Raw genomic sequence first — 20,382 nt, forward strand, 5'->3', positions numbered from 1 at the left:
GTTGATTTCTGTTTGGCTAAAATATTGTGGGCACAGAAAACCATGGAAAGAGCCCACTGGCCCTCCTATGGGCCCCACTCTCAATGGTAGGCCCTAATCTCTGTTAACCCAGAAGTAAAATCTTGCCTAATATGGTAAACTCGTTGCCTAATTTGGTCAGCTGGTCTATAAGTAGAATCAATGATGTATATAAACCCTGGATTGCTGATGCTCTTTATTGGCCAATGAGATGCTTTGAAGACACTGGTCAGCGATATGTGCACTCAGAAGGAGCAGTCCTCCATACGAATGAATGGAATTCTACAATATTTCAATTAAATGTTTCAAGGACAAAATTATGTGTATTTAAGTATTATTTGGTTGTAGTGGGGACAGTAGCATCCAAACTTTCAAAGAATTATACTTTAAATACATTTTTATATATGCTTAGCTCACATAATACAATGTAAAAGTATGCATTGAGGTGTTTATAATAGAATAAACGTGGCAAAAACATATGTTGACATTAATTAATGGATTTAGCTTCCACATTTTTTTTTTTACAATGGTGAGGGAGTGCCAAGATGGAGGCGCGGTGGCTTGAGTCCAACAACTAAAGTTGATTAATGGATACTCCCAAGACTTCAGTGAGAAAATAATGTCAAAATGTAGCTAACGTGTAAGCTGGATAGAACAACAGCTCAAAAACAGAGGAAGAAAGGCCCAACTCGGCAGAAAATCGGTCTCCCTCCAGCAGGTGGCGTATTTTCGTTGTTTCGCATACCAAGCAAGGAGTTTTTGTATGGAGGTCAATGAGTGTTGAATTTGGTCAACAAATACATTAATGGCTTATTTGCTAAAAATCTACTTATATCGGTCACATACACATGATTAGCAGATGTTATTGCGAGTGTAGTGTAATGCTTGTAAGGTTTATTTGATCGAATATAAGTTTCGTAACGCTTAAGTTGTTACGAGTGTACTGATATAAGTAAGATATCCATCAACTTTGAGAAAAAACGTATATCGGAGTTGTCTCGAAATGGTTATATGCATATTTATGTTATGAGGCTAGTAGCATAGCATCTCTCGCCATTGAATACAGGCGGTTGACGTCAACAACCCTCATCGAATATTCAAAACAGGATTACAATAGTGAGATTTATCCACCAATCCAAATAAAGGATAGGCGGGAGCTAGACAGTCCGTCGTGCTGCTTTGTGGACAACGATTCCCATTGTTAGGACGAAGAGACATGCATCTTGTCAGTAAATCCATAATATTTTATATAAATAATTGCGCAGATTAGTAGGGCCAAAAAAAAGAGTGCGTTTCCATCCAAGGACTGTAAAGGGCAATATTGTTCCACACAAAGTGTTGCGGTGTTGAAAAAATGAATAGCGTTGGTCTTCTATTATTTTCGTAGATCGATCAAGCAAAATACATGTAGAAAGAAAATGTCTCTACAATTTCTGATATGAATGTCGAATCTTCATTCTACTCAATGCCTACAATTTATGTGGTTCAAATTCAACACAACACTGACAAGGACTTGTATTTACACAGCCCGTGCGACTCTTATCCGGGGGATTAGCTCAAATGGTAGAGCGCTCGCTTAGCATGCGAGAGGTAGCGGGATCGATGCCCGCATCCTCCAAATGTTTTCTTGAGAGAGCAAGTGAATGTAAAGCGCATTTATTATCAGTTTACTCTCTAACTTTAAATTAAAATACGTATTGTATACTACTACATCAATTATGAAAATCAACATTTAGAACGGAAGGATTTTCAACCGACAAAACGTTTTCTTCAATAGGTCCATTATTTTGTTGGTTGTGGGACATACAATCACAATAAACAGTCAAATCGGAACAAAGTCCTTAATTCAATACTGAACAGCACTGTGTGCTCGATACTCAAGGCACACCAAATACACTTAATAAAATTAGAGTAAGCTATACATATCTATGTGTAACAGATCTGGGTTCAAATACTATTTAAAATCGATCATATACTTTGAACTACTTTGCTCTAGACTGCCTAGAATACCAAATGGGTGGGTTTTCAGTTTTGCGACTATTCTAAGCCAGGCAACCCCATTCAAGACAAAGTATTTGAATTTTGAAATTATTTCGAATAGTATTTAAACCCAGGTCGGATGTGAAAGGCTGAAAACTAACTGTACATCGATGTCGTAGACCTTCACAGACAAGAACCCCTCAGACACTCAGTCAAGTTTCAGCGTTGTACAACGTTTGCTTATCTAGATACACCAAACAATGTACTCCACTGATAAAAAATGGAATACATAGTAGGCTATACATGTGTTTTGGGTAAAGGTGTCTGTGTGTTTTGGATAAAGGACACAACCTTCGCTCTTGACCATGTATCGAGGCATGCTGTATATGAAGAGGCCCAGGATGAGCACCAGCAGCAGGGCTACAACTAACTTGACCGTGAGCCAGAAGTACTGGTTGCAGATTAGGTTTTTGATGGCCTTGAAAGGCATAAGGAACCACAGGAAGGCTGTGTCTGGACTGCTGGAGGAAACAAATAAGGGTTGGTTGGTTAGACTGCAGTAAAGTTAATAATAAAATGGAAAAATAGCTTGTGGTACAGTAGGTTAAAATTCTTTGGACCTGCCATAAACATGTATGGTTGATTAATGATTATCTCATTATCATCTAATAATGATCATGACTAAATATGAGACATTTGGAGTCAGTTGAAATGTTGATCCATAATACTGATGCCTCATTTCTTGCTAAGATATTCTGAAAACAGATTGTATTGGATTCAGATGGATTGGATTCAGATGGATTGGATTCAGATGCATGGAGTGACAAAGAGAAACAGACTCAGTTATTGTTCTTATCACTTTATTCACAAAAAACAGATTATACGTAATATACTACATACTGCACACTGTTAAACAAAGACAATAGCAACAGCCACAGAAAAGTCAGTCAGTGCAAACCAAGACTAATACATGACTTCAAGCAAGAACAGAATCAGAACACCAAAACAAAACATTTTACTTTGTAGATCGAACTTTTTTGCAACCCCATAATATTAAAAGTATTTGAAAGGGAGATATATAAATAAATATATATATATATATATAATAAATCAGATTTATTGTATTATTTATTTATACTTGGACATGGTTTTGGTACCTTTTTTTAACGATACATGGTGTGTGTACGATTGTCTTGTCAAATGGCAAACACATTACAGGGACTCCATGAGAAGAGGGGATGCTTGTTACTGAAAACAAGTCGTTGAATACATTATTGAGTTTGGAAGTTGTTGAGTAACTATCCCTTTTAAGATTTTCCACTTCTCAAGCCCCCATTAGCTTCTTGACCATGTATCCAGGCATGCTGTATATGAAGAGGCCCAGGATGAGCACCAGCAGCAGGGCTACAACTAACTTGACCGTGAGCCAGAAGTACTGGTTGCAGATGAGGTTTTTGATGGCCTTGAAAGGCATAAGGAACCACAGGAAGGCTGTGTCTGGACGGCTGGGAGAGAGAGACAGGGTTGGTTGGTTAGACTGCGCTAATGCCTTATAAGGACATCAAACAGAGACACAGAGGATTACCAAATATGACTTTAAGATACAGGTCCGGTTTGCTCTAAATATAAACAAACCCATAAAAATGATGGCATAAAGAAAGGTTATTTTAGTAACTGGACTGCTGATGCTCTGTATTGGCCAGTATGATCATCCCTGTTCAAATTCAGTACTTAGTCAAAGCAATTTAATTTTCATTCATTTCAATTTCAAGACCCTTTCTCTCTTCCATAATTGTTATGTTTTATAATCAAATGGACCTTTACATTAGGGTGCGTTCTGACGAGGGTGCGTTCCGCCTGCATGGTAGAGCTTTGTTTAAGTGCAACCTGTTTTAGCGCAAAAAAACTCATGCTCCTGTCCCTTCCCCACTCCTGTCCCTTCCCCACTTCAACCTTCCTCGTTGAAATACATTGAGTTGGCACCAACATTTGACACTGTATTTGTTAGCTTAGTGGTAGGTTAATGGTGCTCTTACTTGGGTTTCTCCAGGGGTTCAGGTTCGTTGCGTCCTTCACCTACTGGGTTCTTCTCAGCCTCCTCTGCAGTCATCAGCTGCAGCTCTGCTTCCACTTTCCCCTGCAAAGACACAAACAACATCACTACCAAACACTGGGGTTCATACAGTATACAAAGGAGTGATTCTTTATCTTTTGACTGATCTGTTACATTTCCAAACTGACCTCTGTTCAGTCTTTAACTCAGCTAGTTTCTTCACAATGTAACTCAATTGTCACGCTTTGTTTAATCAAAGACACCATTGTGTCAAGTGTATAGTTTACTGTGTTTAATCCAGTCCACACTACATACAGTGAGTTCAAACTCGTCATTCTCATCTCTGGCCAGGAAGGGCCACCAGCCCTTGATCCTCCTCTGTTTGAAGATGGACACCATGGGAATATCCTGTTCGTTCAGCACCATGTTGATGGAGCACTGCTTGGCTGTCTTCGCTCCACGAGGGAAACGGTTCAGATCCAGCTCAATGGCGCCTAGGAATAGACAAAAATATCATGCATATTTATTCGATATGCATAAAGGTTTCTCAGCTGTTGTTGTTGTTGTTATGTTGATGTTGTTGTTATGACTGCCACAACAGTACTTTCCATGTCCCAGAATACAAATTCAATATAAAAAAAGTAGCCCTAGTCTGAAATGTTAAATTCACAGAAGGACCAACATTTACAGCTCAGAAAATCATTATGGTGAATGTTTAGTAGAGGAAAATTAAATCACTCCACCTAAGAAGTCATCTGCAGAGAAGTGATCAGCATCCCAGACTTGTAGGTTGAGACGAGCAGGGATCTTATACTCAGTCTCGTCCCAGGCGAACATAGACTCCTTCTTAGAGATGACGATCTTCTCCTCAGCCTGTAGGTAGTCAAAGGGGTAGATGAAGCGCCAGTTGAAGAGACCCTCCCCTGTCAGGGAGTGGTAGTGGACGTCTGTGTCCTGCTTGTCCTCCTGCTGACCCTTCAGCCAGCTGTTGAATGAAGAAGAAGAAGAATAAGAAATGGTTTTAATATTTAGTACACCTCCAGAAGTTAGAAAAACATAGATACTTTCAAAGGAAACATTATTTACCCCCGCACGAAGATATCACTGGACTTTTCTCCAGTGAAGATGTCATCATCCTCCAGAATGACCTCGTCTGTGTTCCAGATAATCACCCTCAGTTCAAACCTGCCCGACGACCAAACACCTCAGTGTCACATCAGTGAGGCACAGTAACATTCTGGTTGCATTTTGTGTTTTTAAAATCTCTGTTATGTGATATATCTTATCATATACAATTGTGAATTTACTGATATATATACAGTACCAATCAAAAGTATGTACGCACCTACTCATTCAAGGGTTTTTCTTTATTCTGACTATTTTCTACATTGTAGAATAATAGTGAAGACATCAAAACTATGAAATAACACATATGGAATCATGTAGTAACCAAAAAAGTGTTAAACAAATCAAATTTTATATTTAGATTTTTCGAAGTAGCCACCCTTTTCCTTGATGACATATTTGCACACTCTTGGCATTCGATCCATGGAGGCAAAAAGGACAATGTCGGAGTTTAATTCAATAAGAGAAAAGCTGCGAAATGGAGAGTTGAAAATAAGGAGAAGGGAGGGCCAGAACAGTAGACTAAAGTTGAGGAAAGATTTGGTGAAGTGGTAAAAGAGGATGATAGCAGTGCGGCTGTGTTATGTGTGATGATTGAAAGGCACTATACAAAATCTCTATGAGGTGCAATCGTTATCACCATCATAAAAGCTGATAGTATTTCAACCACATAAAATACGCATCCAAGCTGAAATGAAATCTTATCAGAAACATTTTGGGTCATTTTCACAACTTTCCTTACAACCAGTCAAACTGATGTGTTTTATTTCTTCTCCCCGGTCCCTAGACGTTTTTGATCCATGAAAGAAGCAGAAAACTTTACAGATGTCAACTATATTGAAACATTCATTCTAGAGATTTATGACATTATTGTGGTGAAGAAGAGTTTACTTAGTCTTCCAGGGAAACGCATTTGTTTTATTTAACTAGGCAAGCCAGTTAAGAACAACTTCTTATTTACAATGACGGCCTAGGAACAGTGGGTTAAGCCCACAGTGCATTTCTATGTTAGAGTGTTGGGGTCGGGTGAGGGCCTCAGATTTTCACTTTATCACATATAGTTGGGCGTTGCGGATGGGTTATTAGCAGTTGCGGGTGGGTGCGGGTGAACAAACAGCTGACCCTCGCCCCACTAATATACAGTGTATTACTGATATCTAACCCTGCCGACAATGCACATTCCTCATAACTTTTATTTCACTTTTCAAATTCTCTTACTAAATGTTTTTTTTAAAAGCACATTACATTGTATTAGAACATACTTCTTTGGTTTTCTGGGTGCGATATCAATGGCCGGTCCAGGTGCAGGCATATCCTTGGGGAACATGTCCACCCACATCTCAATCCTCCCCTACACAAAGAGAAACACACAGATAAACATGGGGTGAGATACAATTCAACTACACAGCAATCAAACCTAATCAATCAGGCCTACATTCACATGGCAAATGTGTCATCTTTACTTTACTGTACTTTATATTTGCTTTACTACCTTCACCAGGTGGATCATTTGAAACACTGAAGCAGGCACTTGAACATTTAGCAAGCACCGGCTTAAAGGCAACCTTGTTCTACAGTACCTGTTCGATGCCAGGCTTGTCAGGGTTGAGGAGTGGCCTGGTCTCCACATGTTCTGGGATGAGTTTACAGCCCACCCTGGGGATATCCTCCCAGTGCTTCAGCGCCGTCAGGGCCAGGTGCTCATCTGTCTGCTTCTTCAGACCTAAGGAACATCACCAGAGCAACCCAGACAGACAGTACAGCAGTAGTTGTCAACCTGGGGTACTAGACAAGTCGAGTACTACCTAGCCTACCCACAGGGAAAGCTCATAAGATCAGTTGTACATAACGGGGTACTTCAGCCAGGCAGAGAAAAATATGATTGGGGGTACAGTAACCAACAGGTGAGGGTAGAAAAGCATTTCAGGTAATATTGTTGTGTTGTACTCTATACAGTACCATTTTCATCTTCGATCTCGGTTGGGCCCATGAAGATCCTGTTGGCCACTTTGACCCGTCCTCCAGGGCCATAGTGGGGCCCGTCCAGCTTGCCCTCTTTACACAGCTTGGCCAGGATCTGGGTTGGCTTCAGGGGGTCCCGCCACACATTGTAGCCATGGCTACAGGGACGAAAAAAATAAAGATGGAGACAAACAAATTGTATGCAGTTCTAAGATATTGGGTATTTATTTATGTATGGTTTATTTATCTAGGTCAGTCCTGAATTGGATCATGTACAGGATCCTGTGTTGTACGTATATTTATAGGCAAAAGAGAGGGTTCACCTAAATGGATGCGATGCCACATTTTGCTCTGTGCTTGCTGTAATAGTTCTTAAATGGCATATTTGGATGCGATGCCACATTTTGCTCTGTGCTTGCTGTAATAGTTGTCTGGCTACCCAGACTCCTTGCTCTGCCCAAACGCTACGCCACGACCACATTAGTTTCTTCCCTGCAATGAGTCTGGATCTGAGTACCTCACCGACCCTTCACCGATGCAAACACATTTGGGGCCGTGTGATTGGGCCAGAGCCAGAACACAGGTGTGTGAAGTGGCGGTTTGAGAATTCGTCATTGGCTTTGATACCCTGATTGGTTAGAGACGATCCAATCACTGATGACTTTGTTTTGTAAAACGCCCCTCGTGCCCCTCGTTACCACAAATGACTTCAATGATGTCAGTGTCAGACTAAAGTATGTAGCGAACGACAGAGCAGCGGAAGAATTTAGTGAGTCGTCAGGCTACTGTAATAGTACTTACACGGCATATTTGGATGGAAGGCCACATATGGCTCTGTGCTTGCTGTAGTAACGGTTCTCCAGATCCAGTTTAGTCTCCCCAATCAGGTCGTCAGTGCCCACTAAGTCCCAGTCATAGACGGACACTGTTAGTGTAGAGTCCATGGGAAATGTGGCTTCGATGTCAAAAGATCTGATGGGTTCAAAATAAATGACATTTTTTAAGTCTTTGGTCATAACTTATGGTTATTATTTTCAACATGTTTACACTTTAAATGCGCAAGCTATAACTATACAAGCTATAACTATACAAGCTATAACTATACAAGCAGCGCCAGTCTTCAGAGTAAATTATTTGGCTAGCTCGTATACTATTAAGAATTCATTAATTCATCATGAATGTTAGCGGAAATGGACGAAATATTGCATTTAGAGTTTCTCCACTTACTTGCCAAAGATAGGGTTGAGTTGCTTGGAGAGGTAGTTCTCTTTGTCTTTGATGTCTGATTTTCCTAGTTTGATGGCGATGTACGGATCAGCTTTTCCATTGATATCCGCTGGATGCAGATCAGTTGCCTTTAGAAATGTTTTATTTGGTTTTATTTGACAATCAAGACATTACATGTTAATAATCACAGGATAGTCTAATGTCTGTAGCTTCCCAGATTAATTCGGAAATTTAGGATTGTAAGTAGTACTTAGTACAGTGTAGTGTAGTGAAGTGTAGACAGTGAAGTGTAGTGTAGTGTTGTGCAGTGTAGTTTAGTTTTGTGTTGTGTACCGACCCTGATGATATAGACTCGGACTACAACGTTGATTGGGTCGTTGGTTGGAATGTTCTGGAACATGCCCATGTTGGAGTCGAAGCCCATCTCCCTCTGCATCTCATCTGACACTGGCACTTTGTACATGCACAGAGAACCCTGAAACACAAACAGATACACACAGAGTTAATACAATCACATCTAATCCAACACCTTGTACATGCACAGAGAACCCTGAAACACAAACAGATACACACAGAGTTAATACAATCACATCTAATCCAACGCCTTGTACATGCACAGAGAACCCTGAAACACAAACAGATACACACAGAGTTAATACAATCACATCTAATCCAACGCCTTGTACATGCACAGACAGCCCTGAAACACAACAGACATGCACAATTGTGTTAAAGGGGGAGATACATTCAATTGAAATAGAGAGCCACAGTGGAGGTGTCATAATACCCATAAAACCTAGCGGTCAAACAGGGAAATGGTTCCAATCGTTTTTCCACCATTCATTTTTCCCATAGGGGATTTTAGAAACCCTTAAACTAAGGGCTTACCCTTTGCATGCAACTCTGTTATTTCATGTCACATCACTATATTAGGATTGGGTGGGGTGTGGTATTCAACAAAATAATGGACTCCGTATGCTCAGTATAGTTTCTTCCTAACCTGGTCCGAGACATTTGTATGCTGTATAGACAACTCCTATAGACAACTCCAATAGACAACTCCTATAGACAACTCCAATGACAACTCATATAGACAACTCCAATAGACAACTCCTATAGCCATTGAACAACTAAGATCTGAGACCAGTCTACTTCCTTCTCTCTTCCGTCGCTGACAAAGAAGAAGGTAAGAAGAAGGTAAGGCCCTCTGTGCGAAAGGGGTTTTACTTTGAATTTGCCAATAATCCTGTCCTCATCCGCCATGTTCTGGTCGTCATCGTCTCCTGCCTTCCCTCTGAACAGGTTGAAGGTGTGAAGCCAGTCTTCAAAGTTATCAAACTCCTTCTCCAACTCCTTGGGGTACACCTAATGAAGAAGTACAAAAACAGACTATAAAGTATTTGCCCAGACCTCTGTTTTGAACAGCCTGAATTTAAAATTGGTTAAATTGAGATTCTGTGTCACTGATCTACACACAATACCCCATCATGTCACAGTGTAATTTTGTTTGTAGAACATCTTTGAAATTAATTTTTAAAATTAAAGCTGAAATGTATTCAAACCCTTTTGTTATGGCAAGCCAAAATAAGTTCAGGAGTAAAAATGTGCTTAACAAGTCACATAATAAGTTGCATGGAGTCATTCGGTGTTCAATACTTTTTAATGACTACTCCATCTCTGTATCCCGCACATACAATTATCTGTAGGGTCCCTCAATCGAGCAGTGTATTTCAGGCACAGATTCAACCACAAAGACCAGTAATGTTTTTCAATGCCTCGCAAAAAAGGGAACCAATTGGCAGATGTGTAAGAATAAAAAAATCAGACGCTGAATATCCCTTTGAGCATGGTGAAGTTATTAATTACACTTTGGATGGTGTATCAATACACCCAATCCCTACAAAGATACGTGTCCTTCCTAACTCAGTTGCCGGAGAGGAAGGAAACCGCTCAGGGATTTCACCATGAGGCCAAAACAGTTACAGTTTAATGGTTGTGATATGAGAAAACTGAGGCTGTATCAACAATACTGTAGTCACTCCACAATACTAACCTACATTACAGAATAAAAGAAGGAAGCTTGTACAGAATAAAAATATTCCAAAACATGAATCCTGTTTGCAACAAGGCACTTAAGTACTACTGCAAAAATGTGGCAAAGAAATTAACTTTTTGTCCTGAATACAATGCGTTATACAGTATGTTTGGGGCAAATCCAACACAACAAAACAACCCTTCATATTTTCAAGCATGGTGGTGGGTGCATTAAATGATGGGTATGCTTGTCATCGGTAAGGACTATGGAGGTTTTTTTGATGATAAAAAGAAACAGAATATAGCTACAAGCACAGGCAAAATCCTAGAAGAAAACCTGGTTCGGTCCGCTTTCCAACAGACACTGGTAGACATATTCACCTTTCAGCAGAACAATAATCTAAAACACAAGGCCAAATCTACACTGGAGTTGCTTACAAACACAACATTGAATGTTCCTGAGTGGCCTAGTTACAGTTGTGACTTAAATCGTCTTGAAAATCTATGGCAAGACTTGAAAATGGCTGTCTAGCAACGTGTATATACAGTATGTATACATGTGTGTATGTATGTATATACACTGAGTATGCCAACCATTAGGAACACCTTTTTAATATTGAGTTGCATCCCCTCCCTTATACCCTCAGAACAGCCTTAATTCATCGGGGCATGGAATCTAGGTGTCAAAAGAGTTAAACAGGAATGCTGGCCCATGTTGATTCCAATGCTTCCCACAGTTGTTTCAAGTTGGCTGGATGTCCTTTGGGCATTCTTATTACACACAGGAAACTGTTGAGCGTGAAAAACTCAGCAGGTTTGCAGTTCTTGACACAAACCGGTGCGCCTGGCACCTACTACCATACCTTGATCAAAGGCACTTACATTTTGTGTCTTGACCATTCACCCTCTGAATGCCACACATGCACAATCCATGTCTCAATTGTCTCAAGGCTTAAACATCCTTCTTTCACCTGTCTCCACCACTTCATCTACACTGACTGAAGTGACATCAATAAGGGACATCAATAAGGGATCATAGCTTTCACCTGGATTCACCTGGATTCACCTAGATTCACCTGGTCAGTCTATGTCATGGAAAGAGCAGGTGTTCTTAATGTTTTATATACTCAGTGTGTGTACAGTACATTCGGAAAGTATTCAGACCCCATTCACTTTCCAAATCATGTCCAGTCAATTGAATTTACCACAGATGGACTCCAATCAAGTTGTAGAAACATCTCATGGATGATCAATGGAAACAGGATGCACCTGAGCCCTGCACTGCCAGCAGCATACCACCCTGCATACCACTGCTGGCTTGCTTCTGAAGCTAAGCAGGGTTGGTCCTGGTCAGTCCCTGGATGGGAGACCAGATGCTGCTGGAAGTGGTGTTGGAGGGCCAGTAGGAGGCACTCTTTCCTCTGGTCTAAAAACAAAATATCCCAATGCCCCAGGGCAGTGATTGGGGACACTGCCCTGTGTCGGGAGCCGCCTTTCGGATGGGACGTTAAACGGGTGTCCTGACTCTCTGAGGTCATTACATATCCCATGGCACTTATCGTAAGAGTAGGGGTGTTAACCCCGGTGTCCTGGCTAAATTCCCAATCTGCCCCTCAAACCATCACGGTCACCTAATAATCCCCAGTTTACAATTGGCTCATTCATCCCCCTCCTGTCCCCTGTAACTATTCCCCAGGTCGTTGCTGCAAATGAGAACGTGTTCTCAGTCAACTTACCTGATAAATGAAAAATTAAAAAATTAAAATGTCGAGTCCCATAGCAAAGGGTCTGAATACCTCGGTCAATAAGGTATTTCTGTTTTTTATTTTTAATACATTTGCAGAGATTTCTAAAAACCTGTTTTAGCTTTGTCATTATGGGGTATTGTGTGTAGATTGACGAGGATATATATATTTTTAATCCATTTTAGAACAAGGCTGTAACGTAACAAAATGTGGAAAAAGTGAAGGGGTAAGAATACTTTCCGAATGCATACATACATACATACATACATACATACATACATACATACATACATACATACATACATACATACATACTAGAGCTGGCCGTCCGGCCAAACTGAGCAATCGGGGGAGAAGGGCCTTGGTCAGGGAGGTGACCAAGAACCCGATGGTCACTCTGACAGAGCATCCAGAGTTCCTCTGTGGAGATGGGAAAACCTTCCAGAAGGACAACCATCTCTGCAGCACTCCACCAATCAGGCCTTTGTGGTAGACCAGATGGAAGCCACTCCTCAGTAAAAGACACATGACAGCCTGCTTGGAGTTTGCCACAAGGCACCTAAATGACTCTCAGGCCATGAGTAACAAGATTCTCTGGTCTGATGAAACCAAGATTGACCTTTGTGGCCTGAATGCCAAGCGTCACGTCTGGCGGAAACCGGGCACCATGGTGTTGGCAGCATCATGCTGTGGGGATGTTTTTCAGCGGCAGGGACTGGGAGACTAGTCAGCATCGAGGGAAAGATGAACGGAGCAAAGTATATATATATACATATATATACATAATCAACAATCAACTTGACAGAGCTTGAAGAATTTGAAAAAGAATAATGGGCAAATATTGTAATTGAGGTGTGCGAAGCTCTTAGACTTACTCCCCAAAAGACTCACAGCAGTAATCACTGCCAAAGGTGTTTCTATAAAGTATTGGCCCAGGGGTGTGAATACTCATGTAAATGAGATATTTCTGCATTTCATTTTCTATAAATTTGTTAATTTTTAACTGTCATTATGGGGTATTGTGTGTAGACGGGTGAGATTATATATATTTTTTATCCATTTAGAATTCAGGCTGTTACACAACAAAATGTGGAGTAAGTCAAGGGGTATGAATAGTTTCTGAAGGCACTGTAATCAGTTTTGCTCGCTGGGTGGTATTGAGTAGCCACATACCTGCAGCTCATTGAGTTTGTGCTTCTTCTTCTCTGGCATGTCTCCAGGCCTCCTCTTGTCCTTTCCTTTTCCTTTCTTTCCTTTGACAGGAGGGTCATCAGGTTTGATCTCTGAGTATAGGTTAGGGAACAAGGGGTGAGGGGTGAAAGTTGTAAAAACAATATGAATATGAACAGTCAGTGAACAGCCCCATCAATATCCAGGAGATTTGCAATTCTGTTATTTCATGTCACAACACTATAACAGTTAAAACCCAATTTTATTTAATTTAAAGAATTGCTTGATCTAATAAAGTATACGTAGTCGCTTTCCCATTGTATTCTTGTTTTGTAAATGTAAATGTAAAGTCCCCGTAGTTTTATTTCTCTGCCTGTGACCTACCGTTATTGATAAACAACGTTTTCACCAAACAGCAAACATCTTACAAGGTAAGCTTCGATTTGGTCTTTGTTTGAGTTATAACGACACAGGGGGTATCAAATTAATCCTTAGGTTGGTAGGAACAAATCTAGCCTATTGCCATGTTATCTGATGACTTAATGGCAACATCGAATGTCCACGGAGTGACTATATCTTTGCGCATCACAAATATGACGTTGCCTGCTTACGCGCCGTAGGCATCCATTACACAGGGGATTGGCTACTATGGCACCTTGACAGTACTGTAGCCAATGAGGTAAGCTTTCCAGAGATATGCACTTGACCTGGGTGGGACAAAGCAAGGCCTAGAACCTTTTATGTGTAATGTGAACTATTGCTACCTGGCTCAGAGACGGAACGCACCGAGCACGCTACATTACATTGTAAACAGATTTCATTGATTTAATTGAATCGCTTTAGCATAAAAGATGGCTTCTCAAGGGGGGAGGTAAAAACTAAGAATATCGAACAGGAACCTAAAAAGAGGATTTCCGACTCCAACAAAGATTGCTTTCTAGAAGGATTGGATCCACTTTTAGATCTGTAAGTAAATTATTTTCATGCCTTTATATAGCTAATTTACTATATGTATTTAGTTTTTTACAAGTTGTCTACTTTTTGTGCTTTGGATTTAGTTTACATTGGCCCGTGTAACAAGTAATTACAATGTTATATAATTACAAAGTAGTTATTGTCTGTTTCATATTAGTTCTAAGTTTCATCCTTGTAACATTGGAGAGGTCACTAAACTCTCATGGTCATTGGAGAGGCCACCTAACTCTCATGGTCATTGGAGAGGACACTAAACTCTCATGGTCATTGGAGAGGACACTAAACTCTCATGGTCATTGGAGAGGTCACTAAACTCTCATGGTCATTGGAGAGGACACTAAACTCTCATGGTCATTGGAGAGGACACTAAACTCTCATGGTCATTGGAGAGGCCACTAAACTCTCATGGTCATTGGAGAGGTCACTAAACTCTCATGGTCATTGGAGAGGACACTAAACTCTCATGGTCATTGGAGAGGACACTAAACTCTCATGGTCATTGGAGAGGCCACTAAACTCTCATGGTCATTGGAGAGGACACTAAACTCTCATGGTCATTGGAGAGGTCACTAAACTCTCATGGTCATTGGAGAGGTCACTAAACTCTCATGGTCATTGGAGAGGTCACTAAACTCTCATGGTCATTGGAGAGGTCACTAAACTCTCATGGTCATTGGAGAGGACACTAAACTCTCATGGTCATTGGAGAGGACACTAAACTCTCATGGTCATTGGAGAGGACACTAAACTCTCATGGTCATTGGAGAGGTCACAAAACTCTCATGGCCATTGGAGAGGACACTAAACTCTCATGGTCATTGGAGAGGTCACTAAACTCTCATGGCCATTGGAGAGTACACTAAACTCTCATGGTCATTGGAGAGGTCACTAAACTGTCATGGTCATTGGAGAGGTCACTAAACTCTCATGGTCATTGGAGAGGACACTAAACTCTCATGGTCATTGGAGAGGACAGTAAACTCTCATGGCCATTGGAGAGGTCACTGAACTCTCATGGTCATTGGAGAGGACACTAAACTCTCATGGTCATTGGAGAGGCCACTAAACTCACATGGTCATTGGAGAGGACACTAAACTCTCATGGTCATTGGAGAGGCCACTAAACTCTCATGGTCATTGGAGAGGTCACTAAACTCTCATGGTCATTGGAGAGGACACTAAACTCTCATGGTCATTGGAGAGGACACTAAACTCTCATGGTCATTGGAGAGGCCACTAAACTCTCATGGTCATTGGAGAGGACACTAAACTCTCATGGTCATTGGAGAGGTCACTAAACTCTCATGGTCATTGGAGAGGTCACTAAACTCTCATGGTCATTGGAGAGGTCACTAAACTCTCATGGTCATTGGAGAGGTCACTAAACTCTCATGGTCATTGGAGAGGACACTAAACTCTCATGGTCATTGGAGAGGACACTAAACTCTCATGGTCATTGGAGAGGACACTAAACTCTCATGGTCATTGGAGAGTCACAAAACTCTCATGGCCATTGGAGAGGACACTAAACTCTCATGGTCATTGGAGAGGTCACTAAACTCTCATGGCCATTGGAGAGTACACTAAACTCTCATGGTCATTGGAGAGGTCACTAAACTGTCATGGTCATTGGAGAGGTCACTAAACTCTCATGGTCATTGGGGAGGACAGTAAACTCTCATGGTCATTGGAGAGGACAGTAAACTCTCATGGCCATTGGAGAGGTCACTGAACTCTCATGGTCATTGGAGAGGACACTAAACTCTCATGGTCATTGGAGAGGCCACTAAACTCACATGGTCATTGGAGAGGACACTAAACTCTCATGGTCATTGGAGAGGTCACTAAACTCTCATGGTCATTGGAGAGGTCACTAAACTCCCATGGTCATTGGAGAGGTCACTAAACCCTCATGGTCATTGGAGAGGCCACTAAACTCCCATGGCCATTGGAGAGGTCACTAAACTCTCATGGTCATTGGAGAGGTCACTAAACTGTCATGGTCATTGGAGAGGACAGTAAACTCTCATGGTCATTGGAGAGGACACTAAACTCTCATGGCCATTGGAGAGGACACTAAACTCTCATGGCCATTGGAGAGGTCACTGAACTCTCATGGTCATTGTTTATTTGTGGTTCTCACCTCTGCCTTTGTCTCCAAAGTGTTACTGGTTTGCATAGTGTGTATGTTTGTGCTTCACACCTTCTATGTGGTGATTGTGAGTCCCATAGGGCGGCGCACAATTTGCCACAGCGTCGTCCAGGTTTGGCCGGTTTTGCCTGACTTGCCTAGTTAAATAAAGGTTACAGATAAAGTTTAGGCTTGTTGTTTTGTAAATTTAGTCAACTGTAATTTTGTGTGTTTTACAACAATATACTCCTTCATTTTATTCACCACAGAGTGGAGGATGCAGAGGATCTGGATGATGTTTGGGAACCACCCCTCCCCAGCAAGCGCCCCCGAACGGTCAAGGTCTTCACCCCTCCCCAGCAAGCGCCCCCGAACGGTCAAGGTCTTCACCCCCCCACTGCTATGTCAATCACCCCGTCTGACGGTTCTACATCCACTTTTCATAGACCCCTTGAAAAAGAAAATAGGAGCTTGTGGCACCATTAGTCCTAACAGAATCGGTTTCCCCAAGACCAAGGTAAACAACATGACAAAGACAGCGAAGAGGGGGACCATACGTTGGATCAGGACTAACAAGCTGCTTTTTGTGAAATGGAAGGACACTAGGGAAGTAACCAAGCTCACCACACAGCATAAGGCATTCAATAACGACCATGTCTCAAGGAGGGTGAAAAATGCCATTGGAGCATGAGTGAGGAAGAGTGTCCCCATTCCTGATTCTGTGAAGGACTACAATGCCAGCATGGGGGGTGTCGACCTAGCTGATGCTCTGATAGGCTACTACCAGGTCCTCCACAAGACCAGGAAGTGGTATAAGACATTTCTTTACCACTGTGGACATTGCTACAGTAAATGCTTTCATTCTCCACAAGCAGATGGCCAAAGCAAAATATCAAACCCCTCTCTCCCAGTTGGCCTCCCGAGAGCAACTGGTGTTGGAAATGGTGAGCGCCACTATCCAATACACATGCCAAATACAAAAGAAAGAACAGCATACATTGCACAAAACACAGTGGGAAAAAAAGGGTGAAATGCCAGATCTTCTGTCCGAAATACCAGTTCGCTTTTTGTTCCCTGGTCAGAGAGGGACTTCTTCAAAGACTATCACGACATGCACAAGCTATGGTGAAAGTGAAATCTAATCATCTACACCTGGGATGTAAAACCAACATGAACGCCATTTGGAAATAGTTCAGCTTATTTCTATTTTTGCACCTTTTTTAGTGAAGGACACGTGTTTGTGTTTGATAAGACATTTTATATATATTTTTTTTTATGTAACTCTGTTGCTTTTATATTGTTTTTGTAAACAGTTCATTTGTATGTGGGACCAATACATTGGATATGCCTAGGCTAAACGTTCAGGCACTTTGGAGAGGTTGAAAAAACACTTGGATATCCCCTGTATGTCCCCCGACACCACCACAATGTTTGAGAGAGGTTGGTGTTGTAGAAATTTAGTTTTTATAGTGAGCAATAACTTTTAGGCACATCCAGAGTGTAAAAACAGCTCAATTACCAAATTCAGACACTTTGGAGAGGTTGAAAGGACACTTGAATGTACCCTGGATACCCCATAACACCACCACAATGTTTGAGTGAGGCTGATATGGTAGAAATTGTGTTTTTATACTGAACAACTAGCATTTAGGGATTGCAAATATGTAATAGCACTGGAATTATGTCATTTACAGACATATGCCACTTTGTAATTACACATGAATAGTAGTTCGTTTTGGGTATGTTTATTTAGGCGGAAATCAACATTTTGCCATTACGTTTAAGAGGTTTTAAGGCAGCTCCTAAATGCAGCTGTTTTAGCCTCGCTCGTGGTGGAGGGGAGACAGAGAAATTACAGAGCTAGGTAACTTAGCTAGCTGAAACATGTCGACAAGCTTAACTATGTCCTAGCAAATCACTTTCAAACTTTAGTGTTATGAAGGAAATGTAGAGATGAAACGTATTGGTGCTCGTTAGCCACCTAAACTTGAAAATCCATTAAAATAGAGCAAGCTGGAAAAGAAGATTCAAGTGGAGTAGTTGGTGGTGGATCATGGAGCAGAGGCTAGCATCTGTTTTCAGGTAGGCTGGCTATAATACCCTATAGGCTACAGTGTTGATGTTTGATGGCAGACTGTAATACCCATAGAACTACATGTAGAAGAAGGGTTAGTTATAAATACAGTGCCTTGCAAAAGTATTCATCCCCCTTGGCGTTTTTCCTATTTTGTTGCATTACAACATTTAATTTAAATTGATTTTTATTGGATTTTCATGTAATGGACATACAAAAAATAGTCCAAATTGGTGAAGTGAAATGAAGAAAATAACTTGTTTCAGAAAATTCAACAAAAAAAAAAACGGAAAAGTGGTGCGTGCATATGTATTCACCCCCTTCGCTATGAAGCCCCTATATAAGATCTGGTGCAACCAATTACCCTCAGAAGTCACATAATTAGTTAAATAAAGTCCACCTGTGTGCAATCTAAGTGTCAAATGATCTGTCACATGATCTCAGTAAATATACACCAGTTCTGAGAGGCCCCAGAGTCTGCAACACCACTAAGCAAGTGGCACCATCAATCAAGTGGCACCATGAAGACCAAGGAGCTCTCCAAACAGGTCAGGGATAAAGTTGGGGAGAAGTACAGATCAGGGTTGGGAAACTTTGAACATCCTATGGAGCACCATTAAATCCATTATTAAAAAATTGAAAGAATATGGCACCACAACAAACCTGCCAAGAGAGGGCTGCCCACCAAAACTCACGGACCAGGCAAGGAGGGCATTAATCAGAGAGGCAACAAAGTGACCAAAGATAACCCTGAAGGAGCTGCAAAGCTCCACAGCGGAGATTGGAGTATCCATAGGACCACTTTAAGCCGTACACTTCACAGAGTTGGGCTTTACGGAAGAATGGCAAGAAAAAAGCTTAAAGAAAAAAATTGCTTAAAGAAAAAAATAAGCAAACACATTTGGTGTTTGCCAAAAGGCATGTGGGAGACTCCCCAAACATATGGAAGAAGGTACTCTGGTCAGATGAGACTAAAATTTAAAATCCCAACACCTCTCATCATCGGCAGGGACTGGGAAACTGGTCAGAATTGAAGGAATGATGGATGGCGCTAAATACAGGGAAATTTCCATCTTCCAGAGATTTGAGACTGGGACGGAGGTTCACCTTCCAGCAGGACAATGACCCTAAGCATACTGCTAAAGCAACACTCGAGTGGTTTAAGGGGAAACATTTAAATGTCTTGGAATGGCCTAGTCAAAGCCCAGACCTCAATTCAATTGAGAATCTGTGGTATGGCTTAAAACCTGATGAGGACCAGAGGGCGCTGTTTTCACTTTGGGGGAAAATCGTACCCAATTTAAACGGCCTCGTACTCATTTCTTGCTCGTACAATATGCATATTATTATTACTATTGGATAGAAAACACTCTCTAGTTTCTAAAACCGTTTGAATTTTGTCTGTGGGTAAAACACAACTCATTTGGCAGCACACTTTCTGACCAGGAAGTGGAAAGTCTGAAATCGATGCTGTGTTCAAGCGCCTGCCTATAAATGGGCATGATACGTATGACTATACGTGCACGTCATACACCTTCCCCTAGATGTCAAGAGGAAGTGAGAGGAGAAATTAGTTGATTATCTCGGTCTGAGGTGGAATAAACCCTCTTGGAACGACGTGTACGCCATTTTCTGTTTTCTGCAAGGCGCGTGGAGGGACCTGTTATTGCCTACTGGAAAGCTGTCGTTATGGGCGAATACTATCTCCGGCTTTGATTTTATTTGATACATGTCACAATATCATCGTAAAGTATGTTTTTTCAATATAGTGTTATTAGATTATTGAAATTTATTCGGGACGTTAGGCGTGTTGCGTTGTGTGCCTTTGTTCAGGAAGGAGAGCTTCGCGCTACTTGGCCAGTGTGCTTGCTAATTCAAGAGGGAAAAA

General features: G+C 41.3%; 1 protein-coding gene and 1 non-coding gene across 2 annotated transcripts in view; one reads left to right on the forward strand and one right to left on the reverse strand.

Annotated features, from left to right (window-relative positions):
* The first annotated feature begins 1,563 nt into the window (after positions 1-1,563).
* Positions 1,564-1,636, forward strand: trnaa-agc (transfer RNA alanine (anticodon AGC)). The gene has a single exon. It is a non-coding gene; the product is annotated as a tRNA-Ala (tRNA).
* Positions 1,637-2,854: 1,218 nt separating this feature from the next.
* The window catches only part of LOC139563611 (otoferlin-like), a 40,163-nt gene continuing 22,635 nt past the window's right edge, over positions 2,855-20,382 (reverse strand). Inside the window, exons 28-40 of the mRNA XM_071382444.1 lie at positions 13,318-13,427; positions 9,593-9,730; positions 8,703-8,840; positions 8,366-8,493; positions 7,940-8,110; positions 7,136-7,296; positions 6,757-6,899; positions 6,439-6,527; positions 5,138-5,236; positions 4,795-5,036; positions 4,367-4,545; positions 4,035-4,135; positions 2,855-3,503 (exon numbers count right to left, since the gene is read on the reverse strand). Coding sequence (XP_071238545.1) covers positions 3,323-3,503; positions 4,035-4,135; positions 4,367-4,545; positions 4,795-5,036; positions 5,138-5,236; positions 6,439-6,527; positions 6,757-6,899; positions 7,136-7,296; positions 7,940-8,110; positions 8,366-8,493; positions 8,703-8,840; positions 9,593-9,730; positions 13,318-13,427 — 1,880 coding nt within the window. The 3' untranslated portion in view covers positions 2,855-3,322. The remainder of the gene's footprint in view (positions 3,504-4,034; positions 4,136-4,366; positions 4,546-4,794; positions 5,037-5,137; positions 5,237-6,438; positions 6,528-6,756; positions 6,900-7,135; positions 7,297-7,939; positions 8,111-8,365; positions 8,494-8,702; positions 8,841-9,592; positions 9,731-13,317; positions 13,428-20,382) is intronic.

The sequence above is a fragment of the Salvelinus alpinus genome, chromosome 34 (genome assembly GCF_045679555.1).
Source record: "Salvelinus alpinus chromosome 34, SLU_Salpinus.1, whole genome shotgun sequence".
NCBI lineage: Eukaryota > Metazoa > Chordata > Actinopteri > Salmoniformes > Salmonidae > Salvelinus > Salvelinus alpinus.